The sequence below is a fragment of the Chiloscyllium plagiosum genome, unplaced genomic scaffold (genome assembly GCF_037043375.1).
Source record: "Chiloscyllium plagiosum isolate Xiang-an unplaced genomic scaffold, Cpla_swu_hap1 HiC_scaffold_16, whole genome shotgun sequence".
Classification (NCBI taxonomy): domain Eukaryota; kingdom Metazoa; phylum Chordata; class Chondrichthyes; order Orectolobiformes; family Hemiscylliidae; genus Chiloscyllium; species Chiloscyllium plagiosum.
The window spans coordinates 13,683,594-13,697,433 of record NW_028270154.1 but is presented as its reverse complement, the minus strand read 5'-3'; the positions used below and the strand labels follow the sequence as shown (position 1 = coordinate 13,697,433).

The following is a 13,840-nucleotide window of genomic DNA, read 5'->3' as shown; positions in this document are numbered from 1 at the left end:
GAGTGGCTGTGTGATCCGGTTATATCCAACTCCTTCACAAATTATTTATTGCCTTCCAATTCTGGTGAGCTAGATCAAAACTTTGCTTCCTTTTCTGATGAGAACCTGGAATAATAGCATATATTCATTTAAATATTGCTTCATACCACAACATTGCATTGAAACCTATTCATGTGATGAAAATGTTTTCATCAGGGAAGGGTATTGTGGCCTTTAATGGAGTACGACATAAAGTTACCTGAATGATATCTAAACTCCAAGGGTTAAATTTGCAAGGATGGATGCAAACTAGGATTATTTTGACTAACATTTAAAAATTTAAAAGAATGATTTGTTCAGAGTTTTCAACATATTAAGATGAACAGACAGGGTTAATTAGATTAGATTACTTACAAGTGTGGAAACAGGCCCTTCGGCCCAACAAGTCCACACTGCCCCACCGAAGCGCAACCCACCATACCCCTACATCTACCCCTTACCTAACACTACGGGCAATTTAGCATGGCCAATTCACCTGACCTGCACATCTTTGGACTGTGGGAGGAAACCGGAGCACCCGGAGGAAACCCACGCAGACACGGGGAGAATGTGCAAACTCCACACAGTCAGTCGCCTGAGGTGGGAATTGAACCCGGGTCTCTGGCGCTGTGAGGCAGCAGTGCTAACCACAGTGCCACCGTGCCGCCCACAAAAATTAAGATGAATCATATCTGTTAGTTGGGGGATCTATGATGAAGAATCAAAAAGTTAGCACTGCTGTGTCACAGTCCCAGGTTCGATTCCAACCTCGGGTGACTGTCTGTGTGGAGTTTGCACGTTCTCCCCGTGTCTGCGTGGGTTTCCTCCGGGTGCTCCGGTTTCCTCCCACAGCCACAAAGATGTGCAGGTCAGGTGAATTGACCATGCTAAATTGCTCATAGTGTTAGGTACGCTAGTCAGAGGGAAATGGGTCTGGATGGGTTATTGTTTGGAGGGTAGGTGTGGACTGGTTGGAATCTAATCTTTTTCCCAGAATTGAAATGTCTACTACTGGGGGGCATGCATTTCAGATGAGAGGGGGAAATTTCAAAGGAGATGTGAAGGACAAGTTTTTTTTTAAATACAGAGAGCAATAGGAATCCGGAACACACTGTCAGGGATGGTGGTGGAGGCAGATACGATAGGGGGAGTTTAAGGGACTTTTAGGAGAAAGTGAGGTCTGCAGATGCTGGAGATCAGAACTGGAAATGTGTTGCTGGAAAAGCGCAGCAGGTCAGGCAGCATCCAGGGAACAGGAGAATCGACGTTTCGGGCATAAGCCCTTCTTCAGGAATGGGGAAAGTTTGTCCAGCAGGCTAAGATAAAAGGTAGGGAGGAGGGACTTGGGGGAGGGGCGTCAGAAATGTGATAGGTGGAAAGAGGTCAAGGTGAGGGTGATAGGTCAGACTGGGGTGGGGGCGGAGAGGTCGGGAAGAAGATCTCAGGTTAGGAAGGCGGTGTTGAATTTGATGGATTTGACTGAGACAGGGTGGGGGGAGGGGAAATGAGGAAACTGGTGAAATCCGAGTTCATCCCTTGTGGTTGGAGGGTTCCTAGCCGGAAGATGAGGCGTTCTTCCTCCAACCGTCGTTTTGTTGTGGTCTGACGATGGAGGAGTCCAAAGACCTGCATATCCTTGGTGGAGTGGGAGGGGGAATTGAAATGTTGAGCTACAGGGTGGTTGGGTTGGTTGGTCCGGGTGTCCCAGAGGTGTTCTCTGAAACGCTCCGCAAGTAGCCGGCCTGTCTCCCCAATATAGAGGAGGCCACATCGGGTGCAGAGGATGCAATAGATGATGTGTGTGGAGGTGCAGGTGAATCTGTGGCGGATATGGAAGTTTCCTTTGGGGCCTTGGAGGGAGGTGAGGGGGGAGGTGTGGGCGCAAGTCTTGCACCTCCTGCGGTTGCAGGGGAAGGTGCCGGGAGTGGAGGTTGGGTTGGTGGGGTGTGTGGATCTGACGAGGGCGTCACGGAGGGAGTGGTCTTTACGGAATGCTGATAGGGGAGGGGAGGGAAATATATCCTTGGTGGTGGGGTCCGTTTGGAGGTAGCGGAAATGACGGCGGATGATGCGCTGTACATGGAGATTGGTGGGGTGGTAGGTGACTTTTAGGTAAGCACATGAATATGCAAGGAATGGAGGTGTATGGACCAAGAACAGGCAGAAGGAGTTTGTTTAACTTGGCATCATGTTTGGCTAACACCATGGGCCGAAAGGCCTGTTCCTGTGCTATACTGTTTTATATTCTATCTCAGGGGTGAAATTAGGAAACATGTCTGCAGACAATACGTGGCAGCAGTTGATGCGAGATGAATTGTTACTTTTAGAATTGAGATTAATAGATTTCTGTAAATCAATTTCAATCAGAGTTCAGGAGTCAGGCCACAGGTCATCCATGGTCTCACTGAGTTTTGGAATAGGCTCATAAGCTGTTCTTCTTATCATCCTTCTTAGCTCCTAAAATGTCTAAAGTTGGCAAAATTATGCTAGGATTGAGAAGCAGGCTGCAGTATTGTGGGTGACATTGACACCACTTACTTTGTACCGTTTCAGGTCCTTTGATGGTGATTGTCGAATACTGCAAATATGGAAACCTTTCGAATTATTTGAGAAGCAAACGTGAAGATTTTATCCCATATAGGGTAATGTTACTACACATGCTGTCCCCTCCATCTCCCTGTAACATCACTGTGCCAATAAAAGACCAATTTCCAGTCTTCATCTTCATCCTTTACCAAGACCCCAAAACCCCTTAGCTTTCTTGGATCTCCCACCCTCCATTAGGCAATGGTATTTTCTTTTGCCTTTACTCTCTTGTGTAATTTAGGGCATCATTAACAAAGCCAGAATTACTTCTCCAGTTCTTGAGCTGAATAAGTTTGCTCAAGCATTTCGGAGAACAGTCGGTAATCACTGGAGTAAGACAGTCATGTAAGGACAACAGATTTCCCTCCCTAATGGACATCAGTGTACCAGATGGCCTTTTACAATCATTAACAATGATTTCATGGTCATCTAGCTGAAACTATCTTATAATTCCAGATTCATCAACCAAGTGTAAATCCCACCAGCTGCAGCGGGACCCATGTCCCCACAGCCTTAACCTGGGCCTCTGGATTCATAGTCCAGTGACCTTACTGCTATTCCCCCTTTTTGAGGAATATGGAGCAAAGCTGAGGTATGAATCGACCATGTTCTAATTCAGTAGCAGAACAGGATTGAGGGGCTGAATGGTCTGTTTTGTCTCCTCATGTTCCTAATCCTAATCCCAGGAACGTTTGATGGTACAGTGTGGAGGTACTCTCTGTTCCTGATCTCCCTAGGTGTGACTAAGTTACTGTTGTGCTGCAGGACCGTGCTCCAAAAATGAGGAATCAGGTGATCTCAATGGTGGAAGTAGTGAAAGGACTGGACAACAGGAGTCAGGCATGTCCCAGTGAGAATGCAATCTGTAAGCGAACAGCTGTGGAGAAAATCCTTTGTCATCCTGAGGAGCTGGTGGAAGGTGAGAATCATTGACTCTCTGTTTTAAATTATCAAGCATTAGAATTGTGTTCAAAAAGGTGAATTAAAAGAAGACTTACCCAGGGATACCATTCCTTATTATGAAAGGCTCAAATCCAAAATTCATGAAAATGGAAAAATTGAGAAAACTTTCCAAACCAATGGGTGGTCAAGTAACCAGGACGAGAGATAAACAGAATGAAGTGACAATTGGATTTGTTCCTGATGGAAGAGGTGTTTGAGGAACATGGGGAAAATGTGGGTAGTTGGCAAGGCTAATATTTATTTCATATCCTAATCACCGTTGTGTAAGTGCTGGTGAGTCACTTACAAGCAAGTAGGTTGCTAGGCCAATCCAGTGGGCAGTTAAGAATAATCCATATTGGTGTGAATCTGAAGTTTCAGGTGGGCCAGACTGTGTGCGTCAGGATAATAGATTTCCTCCCCTGAACTGTAATAGTGAACCAGATGGTTTTTGCAATAACAGATTCCTGGTCAGTAATAATAAGACAAGTATTTTCTTTCAGAGGTAAATTTGACTTTGAATTTTTCCAGCGGCTAAGGAGGGTGGGGGGTGGTTGGACTCAGTATTTATTACTCTGGGTCTCTGGATTACTAGTCTATTAATTTAACCTGGGTAAGTGGGATTGAGGAAGTCGGAAAGAAGGTCGAGATACTGGGTTGAAGGATACGAGAAGGAATTCAGGAAGCGGAGTAGAGGAAAGTGGGGATGTGGGCTTGAGGATTATGGGGAGAGTGTGGGGTTGCGGGATATGGAGAGGTGACCAAGAAGTGGGGTTGAGGGAAATGAGGGGAAGGTGGCAAGGTGGTTTGTAAGATTGATAACTCAGTGTTGTAATAGAGAACCATATTGTTCCCGTATGGGCTGGGCAGTGTTCAGCATTGTGACCTAGGCCTTCTGGACTTGAACTTCCTGGATGTGCCTAAATAAAGACAAGACCTTCCATTTTCCCTCTAACAGTTGACGACCTCTGGCAATGCCCTCTGACCTTAGTGGACCTTATCTGCTACAGCTTCCAAGTTGCTCGTGGGATGGAGTTCCTGGCATCTAGAAAGGTGAGGTTTCCAAATTTGTCGCTGATGTCAGCATGGTTCTGTGGACATTGACCAGGTTCTGTTACTTCACCCAGGTACCTTACCTGGCCTACACTGATCTGTAGCTATTTCCAAAGGAAATGAGAAAAATACTTGAAGAAAGATTGAGGTGTTTGGGGAAAGAGCAGAGAGAGATCACCAATGAGTCGGCATGGACAGAATGGGCAAATGGTCTCCAGATATTACTGTGCTTTAATATTGTATGATTTGAGTATTAGGCTATAGGAATAATTGCAGGTGCTCAGTGGCAACATTAATACACAATCCCCTTCCTGCAGGGTTCACGAAAAAGTAATCAGGAGCAGGAACAGTCAGCAGCCAGCAGTATAACTCAGTGCTGCTGGGTCTCATTCTTCTAGCAAGTATCGATTTTATTTGGGGCATTTTACAAGTGATCTTCACACCAAAAACTGTTTAATTGGCTGTCTAGCACTTTCAAATGCCTTGAGGCCATGAAAGGCACTGAACATAATCTTTCCATCATTCCTTTCTTCCTTCTCTCCTTTCTGTTGTGTGCATTTGCAAATTTCTTAGTGGTTTGACTTGCTTAGTCAGAGAAGAGACTTTTGCATAACCCTTCATTGCCCCCTACTGTTAGTTGTAGAAAACACATGAAGATACAGAGGGGGAAATTACTCCAGCCTATCTGACTTGCTTTTGTTGAAGAATATTGCTCATTCAGGACAACAATAATTTGAAAGTACTGCCGCTGTCTGAGACCATCTACTTTGAGGGAATAACTATCTCCCAACTTCCCAAAGTCTGTCCACCAACTACAGGCAGAAGTCAGGGGTGTGATGGAATACTTATCTGGATCAGTACAGCTCCAATAACACTCAAGAAGCTCAACGCAGTCCAACACAAAGCAGCCTGCTTACCACCATCTTCAATACCTACCAACATTGGTCTTGTCCGAGTCCTACAAGTATTGGAAGCCCCTTTAGCTCTCCTCACTGACTCACCAGAGACACTGCCATCCACTGGACTCTGCTCTGCTACACAACTGAGCTCCCATTTGGCGATGGGATCCTAGACTGTTTGTCAAGTGAGCAGAGAAGCAGCTCAGAATTTCACCTCACCGTGACCTTGCCCCAAAGAGGGAAGTGATTTTAATATCCAGCAGAGTGTTCACCTCCCTGTGCCGAAGAATCCAAACCTTGTTTGCTTTCTGTTGTTGTCTTCATTGCACTACCCTTTGATGGATGTTCACGATCAATGACTTGGAGCAAAGTTGAGTGAACAAAGCTACATCAGGCTGAAAAGCTTGAGTAATGAACACACTTTAAAATTGTAAGGCAGTGAGCCATTTCACCCAGCAGAGCCAATGTTTATGCTTGACACAAGTCCATAAGACCATAAGACATAGGAGTGGAATTGAGGCCATTCGGCCCATTGAGTCCACTCTGCCATTCAATCATGGCTGATGGGCATTTCAACGCCACTTACCCGCACTCTCCCCATAGCCCTTAATTCTTTGCAAGATCAAAAATTTATCAATCTCTGCCTTGAAGTCACCCAATGTCCCAGCCTCCACTGCACTCCATGGCAATGAAGTCACCTCCTACCTTCAATGTATTTGTTTTATTCCTTTCTCCCTCAACTGCTCCTTGTGCTGGTGTATTCCACATTCTCACCACTCTCTGAGTAAAGATGTTTCTCCTGTAACTCCTATTGGATTTAAAAAAGACATGAGGTGCACATTTTCTACATAGAGGCCAATTTCAGCTCCTGATTTAACTTACATCCGACATCCAGACTACTGTTTGGGGGCCTGTAGATGACTCCCAAGAGGGTCTTTTTACCCTTGGTATTTCGAAGCTCTATCCACACTGACTCTACATCTCCTGATTCTCGGTCCCCCCGCGCAAGGGACTGAATATCATCCCTTACTAACAAGGCCACCCCACCCCCTCTGCCCGTCAGTCTGTCCTTACGATAGCACGTGTAGCCTTGAATATTCATTTCCCAGGCCCTGTCCACTTGAAGCCACGTCTCAGTTATCCCCACAATATCGTATCTGCCAATTTCCAAAAGAGCCTCAAGCTCATCCATCTTATGTCTAATGCTTCGTGCATTCATGTATAGTATTTTTAATTTGTTACTGCTCTCACCCTTCCCATCAACCCTTATTTCACTCAACCTTCCAGCATGATGCCTTTCCGAGTTTTCTGCCTCATTAATACAGTTGTCTTTCTTGACTTCTCTTGATCTAACTTTCCCTTCAATTTCCTTTTTAAACATCCAGCTTGTCCCCTCCCCCCCGCTACTTAGTTTAAATCTAGCGGTGTTGCAGTAGAAAACCTGCCTGCCAGAATACTGGTCCCTAACCTATTTAGGTGCAAGCCGTCTCTCTTGTAGAATTTATGTTTACCACAAAATATACCCCAGTGATCCAAGAACTTGAATCCTTGCTTCCTGCACCAGTTCCCCAACCACACGTTCAAGTCCATTATCTCCCTGTTTCTGGCCACACTAGCCCGAGGAACTGGAAGCAAACCGGAGATAACCACCTTGGACGTCCTGCTTTTCAGCCTTCTTCCTAGTTCTCCGAAGTCTCGCTGTAGTATGTTCCTCCTCTTCTTCCCAACATCATTTGTGCCAACATGTACCACCACCTCTGGCTCTTCACCCTCATCCTTGAGGATTTCCTGCACTCTGTCCGCGATGTCTTTCACTCTAGCACCAGGAAAGCAACACACCATCCTTAAATCCCGTCTGCTGCCACAAAAACCCCGGTCAGTTCCTCTCACGATGGAGTCCCCTATTACCACGGCTCTGTGCGATGTCCGACTCTTCCGCTCTGCCTCTGCGGCAACTTCTGATTGACAAACGTGGCCGCCTTGCGAACTGGCAGTGTCATCAGTCTCTGCTTCCAAAAGCTTCAACTTGTTCCTGACAGGTATTTCTCCCGGGGTCTCTTGCACCTGTCTCCTCTCTGCCTTCCTCATCTTCTGCTCTCTTCTGGCATGATTGGTGTAATAACATCGCTGAAGGTCTTGTCCAGAAAGATCTCGTTCTCTCGGATGAGCCTAAGGTCTTCGAGTTCTTTCGTCAGCGCTGCAATATGCTCGGTCAATTGCTGAATGTGCACACACTTTCCACACATATACGAGCCAGACACACCACAGTCGTTGACCTCCCACATCAAGCACATAGCGCACTGAACCAGCTGGGCAGTCATGTCTTCACCCTCTTCAACTGTGGTGTAATCACTTCCCTCAACCTCCTTGTCAAAGAGTCCTGAGATGAAGCCTCACTCCTCGATCTAAACTTCCTTAGACCCTCTTTTTGTGGCACATCTGTGGACTCTTAATTAAGGTTAGAGGAGGAGGGAGGGAGGGAGACCCTACCTTGTAGGACCTGGGGTTTAGAACACACCCACTCTAATAGTAATCACTTACCTTCCCGACCGGCTTTGCGCTCCGTCTGAACTTCCGCCCAGCTCCCGCCGCTCTCTGTTGCGAAAAGCTGTCACTACAATTGTTATGGGGGATTTTAACATGCAGGTAGACTGGGAGAATCAGGATGGTATTGGGCCACAAGAAAGAGACTTTGTGGAGTGCCTCAGAGATGGATTCTTAGAGCAGCTGGTGCTGGAGCCGACAAGGGAGAAGGCAATTCTGGATCTGGTATTGTGTAACGAACCAGAATTGGTCAGAGACCTCGAAGTGAAGGAGCCATTGGGAAGTAGTGACCATAATACAATAAGCTTAATCTGCAATTTGAGAGGGAGAGGGTACAGTCAGAAGTGACAGTACTTCTGTTGAATAAAGGGAATTATGGAGCTATGAGGGAGGAGCTGGCCAAAGTTCAATGGTGCAATACCTTAGCAGGGATGACCGTGGAGGAACAATGGTGGATATTTCTGTAAATAATGCAGAAGTTGCAGGATCAGTTCATTCCTAAAAGGAAGAAAGATCCCAGGAGGAGGCATGGGCGGCCATGGCTGATGAGGGAAGTAAAGAAACATATAAAGTTAAAAGAGAAAAAGTATAACATAGCTAAGATAAGTGGGAAAACTGAGGACTGGGAAGCTTTTAAAGAGCATCAGAGGATTACTAAGAAGGAAATACGCAGAGGAAAAATGAGGTACGAAGGTAAACTGGCCAAGAATATTAAGGAGGATAGTAAAAGCTTTTTTAGGTATGTGCAAGGCAAAAAAATGGCTTGGACAAAAATTGGGCCCTTGAAGACAGAAACAGGGGAATATATTACTAGGAACAAAAAAATGGCAGAGGAATTAAATGGGTACTTCAGATCTGTGTTCACTTGGGAAGACACAAGCAATCTCCCTGAGGTAACAGTGGCTGAAGGACCTGAACTTAAGGGAATTTATATTTGCCAGGATTTGGTGTTGGAGAAGCTGTTAGGTCTGAAGGTTGATAAGTCTCCGGGGCCTGATGGTCTGCATCCCAGGGTACTGAAGGAGGTGGCTCGGGAAATCGTGGATGCGTTGGTGATTATTTTCCAGAGTTCAATAGATTCGGGGTCGGTTCCTGAGGATTGGAGGGTGGCAAATGTTATACCACTTTTTAAGAAAGGTGGGCGAGAGAAAGCAGGTAATTATAGACCAGTTAGTCTGACCTCAGTGGTGGGAAAGATGCTGGAGTCTATTATAAAGGATGAAATTACTGCACATCTGGATAGTAGTAACAGGATAGGACAGAGTCAGCATGGATTTATGAAGGGGAAATCATGCTTGACTAATCTTCTTGAATTTTTTGAGGATGTAACTATGAAGTTGGACGAGGGAAATCCAGTAGATGTAGTGTACCTGGACTTTCAAAAAGCTTTTGATAAAGTCCCACACAGGAGGTTAGTGAGTAAAATTAGGGTGCATGGTATTGAGGGCAAAGTACTAGATTGGATTGAAAATTGGTTGGCTAATAGGAAACAAAGGGTAGTGATAAACGGCTCCATTTCGGAATGGCAGGCAGTGACCAGTGGGGTACCGCAGGGATCCGTGCTGGGACCACAGCTTTTTACAATATATGTTAATGATATAGAAGATGGTATCAGCAATAACATTAGCAAATTTGCTGATGATACAAAGCTGGGTGACAGGGTGAAAAGTGATGAGGATGTTAAGAGATTACAGGGTGACCTGGACAAGTTAGGTGAGTGGGTAGATGCATGGCAGATGCAGTTTAATGTGGATAAATGTATGGTTATCCACTTTGGTAGCAAGAACAGGAAGGCAGACTACTACCTCAATGGAATCAATTTATGTAAAGGGGCAGTACAGAGAGATCTGGGTGTTCTTGTACACCAGTCAGTGAAGGCAAGCATGCAGGTACAGCAGGTAGTGAAGAAGGCTAACAGCATGCTGGCCTTCATAACAAGAGGAATTGAGTATAGAAGCAAAGAGGTGCTTCTGCAGCTGTACAGGGCCCTGGTGAGACCACACCTGGAGTACTGTGTGCAGTTCTGGTCTCCAAATTTGAGAAAAGACATTCTGGCTACTGAGGGAGTGCAGCGTAGGTTCACGAGGTCAATTCCTGGAATGGCAGGATTACCTTACACTGAAAGACTGAAGCGACTGGGCTTGTATACCCTTGAGTTTCGAAGATTGAGAGGGGATCTGATTGAGACGTATAAGATTATGAAAGGATTGGACACTCTGGCAGTAGGAAACATATTTCCACTGATGGGTGAGTGCCGAACCAGAGGACACAGCTTAAAAATACGGGGTAGACCATTTAGGACAGAGCTCAGGAGAAACTTCTTCACCCAGAGAGTGGTGGCTGTGTGGAATGCTCTGCCACAGGGGGCAGTGGAGGCCCACTCTCTGGATTCATTTAAGAAGGAGTTGGATAGAGCTCTCAAAGATAGTGGAATCAAGGGTTATGGAGATAAGGCAGGAACAGGATACTGATTAGGAATGATCAGCCATGATTATATTGAATGGCGGTGCAGGCTCGAAGGGCTGAATGGCCTACTCCTGCATCTATTGTCTATTGTCTTGTCTATAGAGGGTGGTTCACATGTGGAATTAACTTGGAAGTGATGGATGTGGACACAGTAACAATGTTTAAAAAACACTTCTATAAGCACAGGAATATAAAAGATTTGGAAGGATATGGGCCAGGAGCAGGCAAGTCAGACTAGATTAGTTTGGGATTATGGTCAGCATGGACTGGTTGGACCAAAGGGTTTGTATGACTGTATGACTCTAATGGCAATTGTCTGACACTTATGGCCTCTATTTTTGCATTTCCATAAGTGGAACCATTTTCTTTGTGTCTACTCTATCAAATCCCATCATAATCTTAAAAGGATTAATATTGGGTCATCTCCTGACCTCTTTTCTGGAGTAAAGATTCCCAGCCTGTTCAATCGATCCCTTTCCTGGCCTCCTCTATAGTGTTTTAATTTTTCACAGCAAGGTTGTTGGCAGACAAATTGGGACAGCGCAACAGCCTCCCCAGGTAAAAAGACTCTGAATGCAGGTTCTTGCCCTGAGCAAGCATCCTCTTCATCCTCCCTTCCTGTCCCCACCACTGCCCCCACCTGGCAGGCTGGGCAAAATTCAATCTCTGTAGCTCGCTGCATGCTGAGTGACTGGAACCCGTGTTCAGTGTATTCACAGAGACTTGGCAGCTCGCAACATTCTCCTGTCTGAAAACAACGTGGTGAAGATCTGCGATTTCGGCCTGGCCAGAGACATCTACAAGGATCCCGATTACGTGCGAAAAGGGAACGTAAGTAGCTCGGCCTGAAGTTATATAAGGACTAGGGAACAAAACTGGAGTTAAAATATAGAAAGGATTATGATTAAATTGAATGGCCTCCTCCTACTTGTATGACATCATTATGGACATTGGAGTTAGAGCTGCCAATGAGACACACACTCCTCGGGATAGAAGTTTCCTCCCAAAAACAATGTTGGGGCTTCAATATAGATTTTTCACTTTGACTGATAAGATTTTTTTTAGTGAGAATTTGTATAAAAGGTGCATAAGAATAACAATTACACTTTCTTTTAAAGAAAGGTTGCCCTGAGTGAGTTGGTTAAATATTTATTAAGTAAAGTCATTGACAGGGCTCGGCAGCTCACCCTCTGAGGTGCAGAAGAATAGTAATAGCGTGGATTCCCATCCTATTATGGTAATACCAAGGGGCTTTCCTCCTCTTGGCACATAGTGATGTCTTGGCATGAGACATGATTAAAATCCCTTTGAAGGTGAGAGTGCCACATACACAGAAAGGCACCGAGGGTTACAAATCAAAGATGGGTAAACGTGGCTATGATACAGACCAACAGTGATTCAGTTATGTGACAGAACATGCTCAAGGAGCTGAATGGCCTCTTCCTTCTCCTATGTAATGTATGTGTATTGTGTTTGGGGAAACAGGTCAATTTGGGACTCTGTTTTTCAATGACCTCCATCACTGGAGGTTTTCCTTGTCTGTTGTCTGAGCCTGGCGTAGACTAAATGATTGACATTGCTGTTCTGATTATCGACTTATCATACAACTACCAGAATAGTAGATGGCAACTTGGAGGATCAATTAGAATACCTATAAATAATCAAGAGAATCTGAGTTCAAATCTCACTACAGCTGTTGGAGAATTAGATGTTTTTTAATATATGTGAATTAAAAAGGTGATCTCATGAAACTGAACATGAAGCTTTGGGATTGTTGGTTTAGAAAAACAAATTTAACTCGTTCCTATTCAACTCAAAGCAAACCCAACTGGTACTTTAGGGAAGAAACCTTATCCATTCTGACAGGCAATAAAATTGATTCTAAATTACTCTGTGGTAGGTTAGCCAGGGATTCAGGTTATTAAATCACCAGCAGTTCAAGCAGGTCCATCGCCACCTGCTCAGGGCAATTAGTGATGGTAAATAAATGCCAATCATGCCAGCAAGACCCATATCCCAAGGCAGGCACAAGTGCTTCACTCTGAATCTAACCTGTGCCATACCTGTCCTAGGAGGACAGTGCAGAAAGAACTTTACTCTGGATGTAATCCATGTTATACTTGCCCTGGGAGTGTTTGAACTTTTCGTAATCGAGTTTTGGTAAAGCACATTAGTGGAGTTTAGCAAATTTAAGATGTCAACCAAAGTATTATAATGTCTGATTTTTTAACGTTTTATTACAGGCTAGACTCCCGCTCAAGTGGATGGCTCCTGAGAGCATTTTCGATAAAGTCTACACCACTCAGAGTGATGTGTGGTCATTTGGGGTCCTCCTATGGGAGATCTTTTCTCTGGGTGAGCAGAAATTACTGCACAGGACTTGGATAAAACAGTGAGCCTCCCATTATGTTACTGACTTCTTGTTTTCTTTCAGGTGTCTCTCCCTATCCTGGAGTCCAGATTAATGAGGAATTCTGCCAGAGACTGCGGGAAGGCACCAGGATGCGAGCTCCAGAATATGCTACAGCAGAAATGTAATCAGGATATCTCTGGATCTTTATAGTATTCTGGGATTAAAAGGGTTAAATTATATGTTCAAAGATGAACCTAGTATTCTATTCAGTAGAGCAGATTAAGGGATGATCTACTTGAGAGCTGTTTAAGATGCTTGAGTGAGTTGATTGGGGCAAATAGAGAGAAACTATTTCCTCCAGCAGGGAGTCCTCTACAAGAACATTTAGCTTTAAAATTAGAGCCGGGCCATTTGGGGTGATCTCACAAGGCACTTTTTCACACAAAAGGTAATGGAAATGTTTAACTCTTCCCCAAACAAAGTGGTCAAAGGAAGATCAATGGAAATGTTTAATCCAAGATGGATGTGAATGTATCAGGGTTACAAATTGAGGTGGGTAGATGCTAAGGTTAAGTGGGACAGGTGTAGGTAGTAGTCTATTTTTGGGAGTATAGATTTGATGGGTCAAAGGTCATCTTCTGCATTGTGCGATTCTATGATTTTAAGTGTCAAGGTACAGGTCAGCATGGTCTAATTGGATGATGGAATAGCTTAGAGGGATTAAAATGGCTTCTCCGTGCTGTCCTGTTCATAGAATCCAGCAGTCAAATAGTGCAACAATGTGGCCACCTAAACTGACACAATCTAGCAGGTAGAATCATAGAATCGTACCGTGTGGAAGAAGGCCATTCAGCCCATAGTGATGGTGTTGACTTGATGAAAAAGCCATTCAATTAGTTCTACCTTCTTTGCTCATTTCCCATAGCACTGCCACATTTTTCTCTTTAAGTATACATCCAGTCAGACCTGTTTCCACTGC

At 44.7% G+C, this 13,840-nt stretch overlaps 1 protein-coding gene across 3 annotated transcripts in view; it reads left to right on the top strand.

Moving 5' to 3' along the window:
* Nucleotides 1–13,840, top strand: part of flt4 (fms related receptor tyrosine kinase 4) — a 241,438-nt gene that overhangs the window by 215,668 nt on the left and 11,930 nt on the right. For all 3 annotated transcript variants that reach the window (XM_043703133.2, XM_043703132.2, XM_087995138.1), the window contains exons 20-25: nucleotides 2,572–2,660; nucleotides 3,370–3,523; nucleotides 4,505–4,599; nucleotides 11,217–11,339; nucleotides 12,752–12,863; nucleotides 12,943–13,042. In XM_043703133.2, coding sequence (XP_043559068.2) covers nucleotides 2,572–2,660; nucleotides 3,370–3,523; nucleotides 4,505–4,599; nucleotides 11,217–11,339; nucleotides 12,752–12,863; nucleotides 12,943–13,042 — 673 coding nt within the window. The remainder of the gene's footprint in view (nucleotides 1–2,571; nucleotides 2,661–3,369; nucleotides 3,524–4,504; nucleotides 4,600–11,216; nucleotides 11,340–12,751; nucleotides 12,864–12,942; nucleotides 13,043–13,840) is intronic.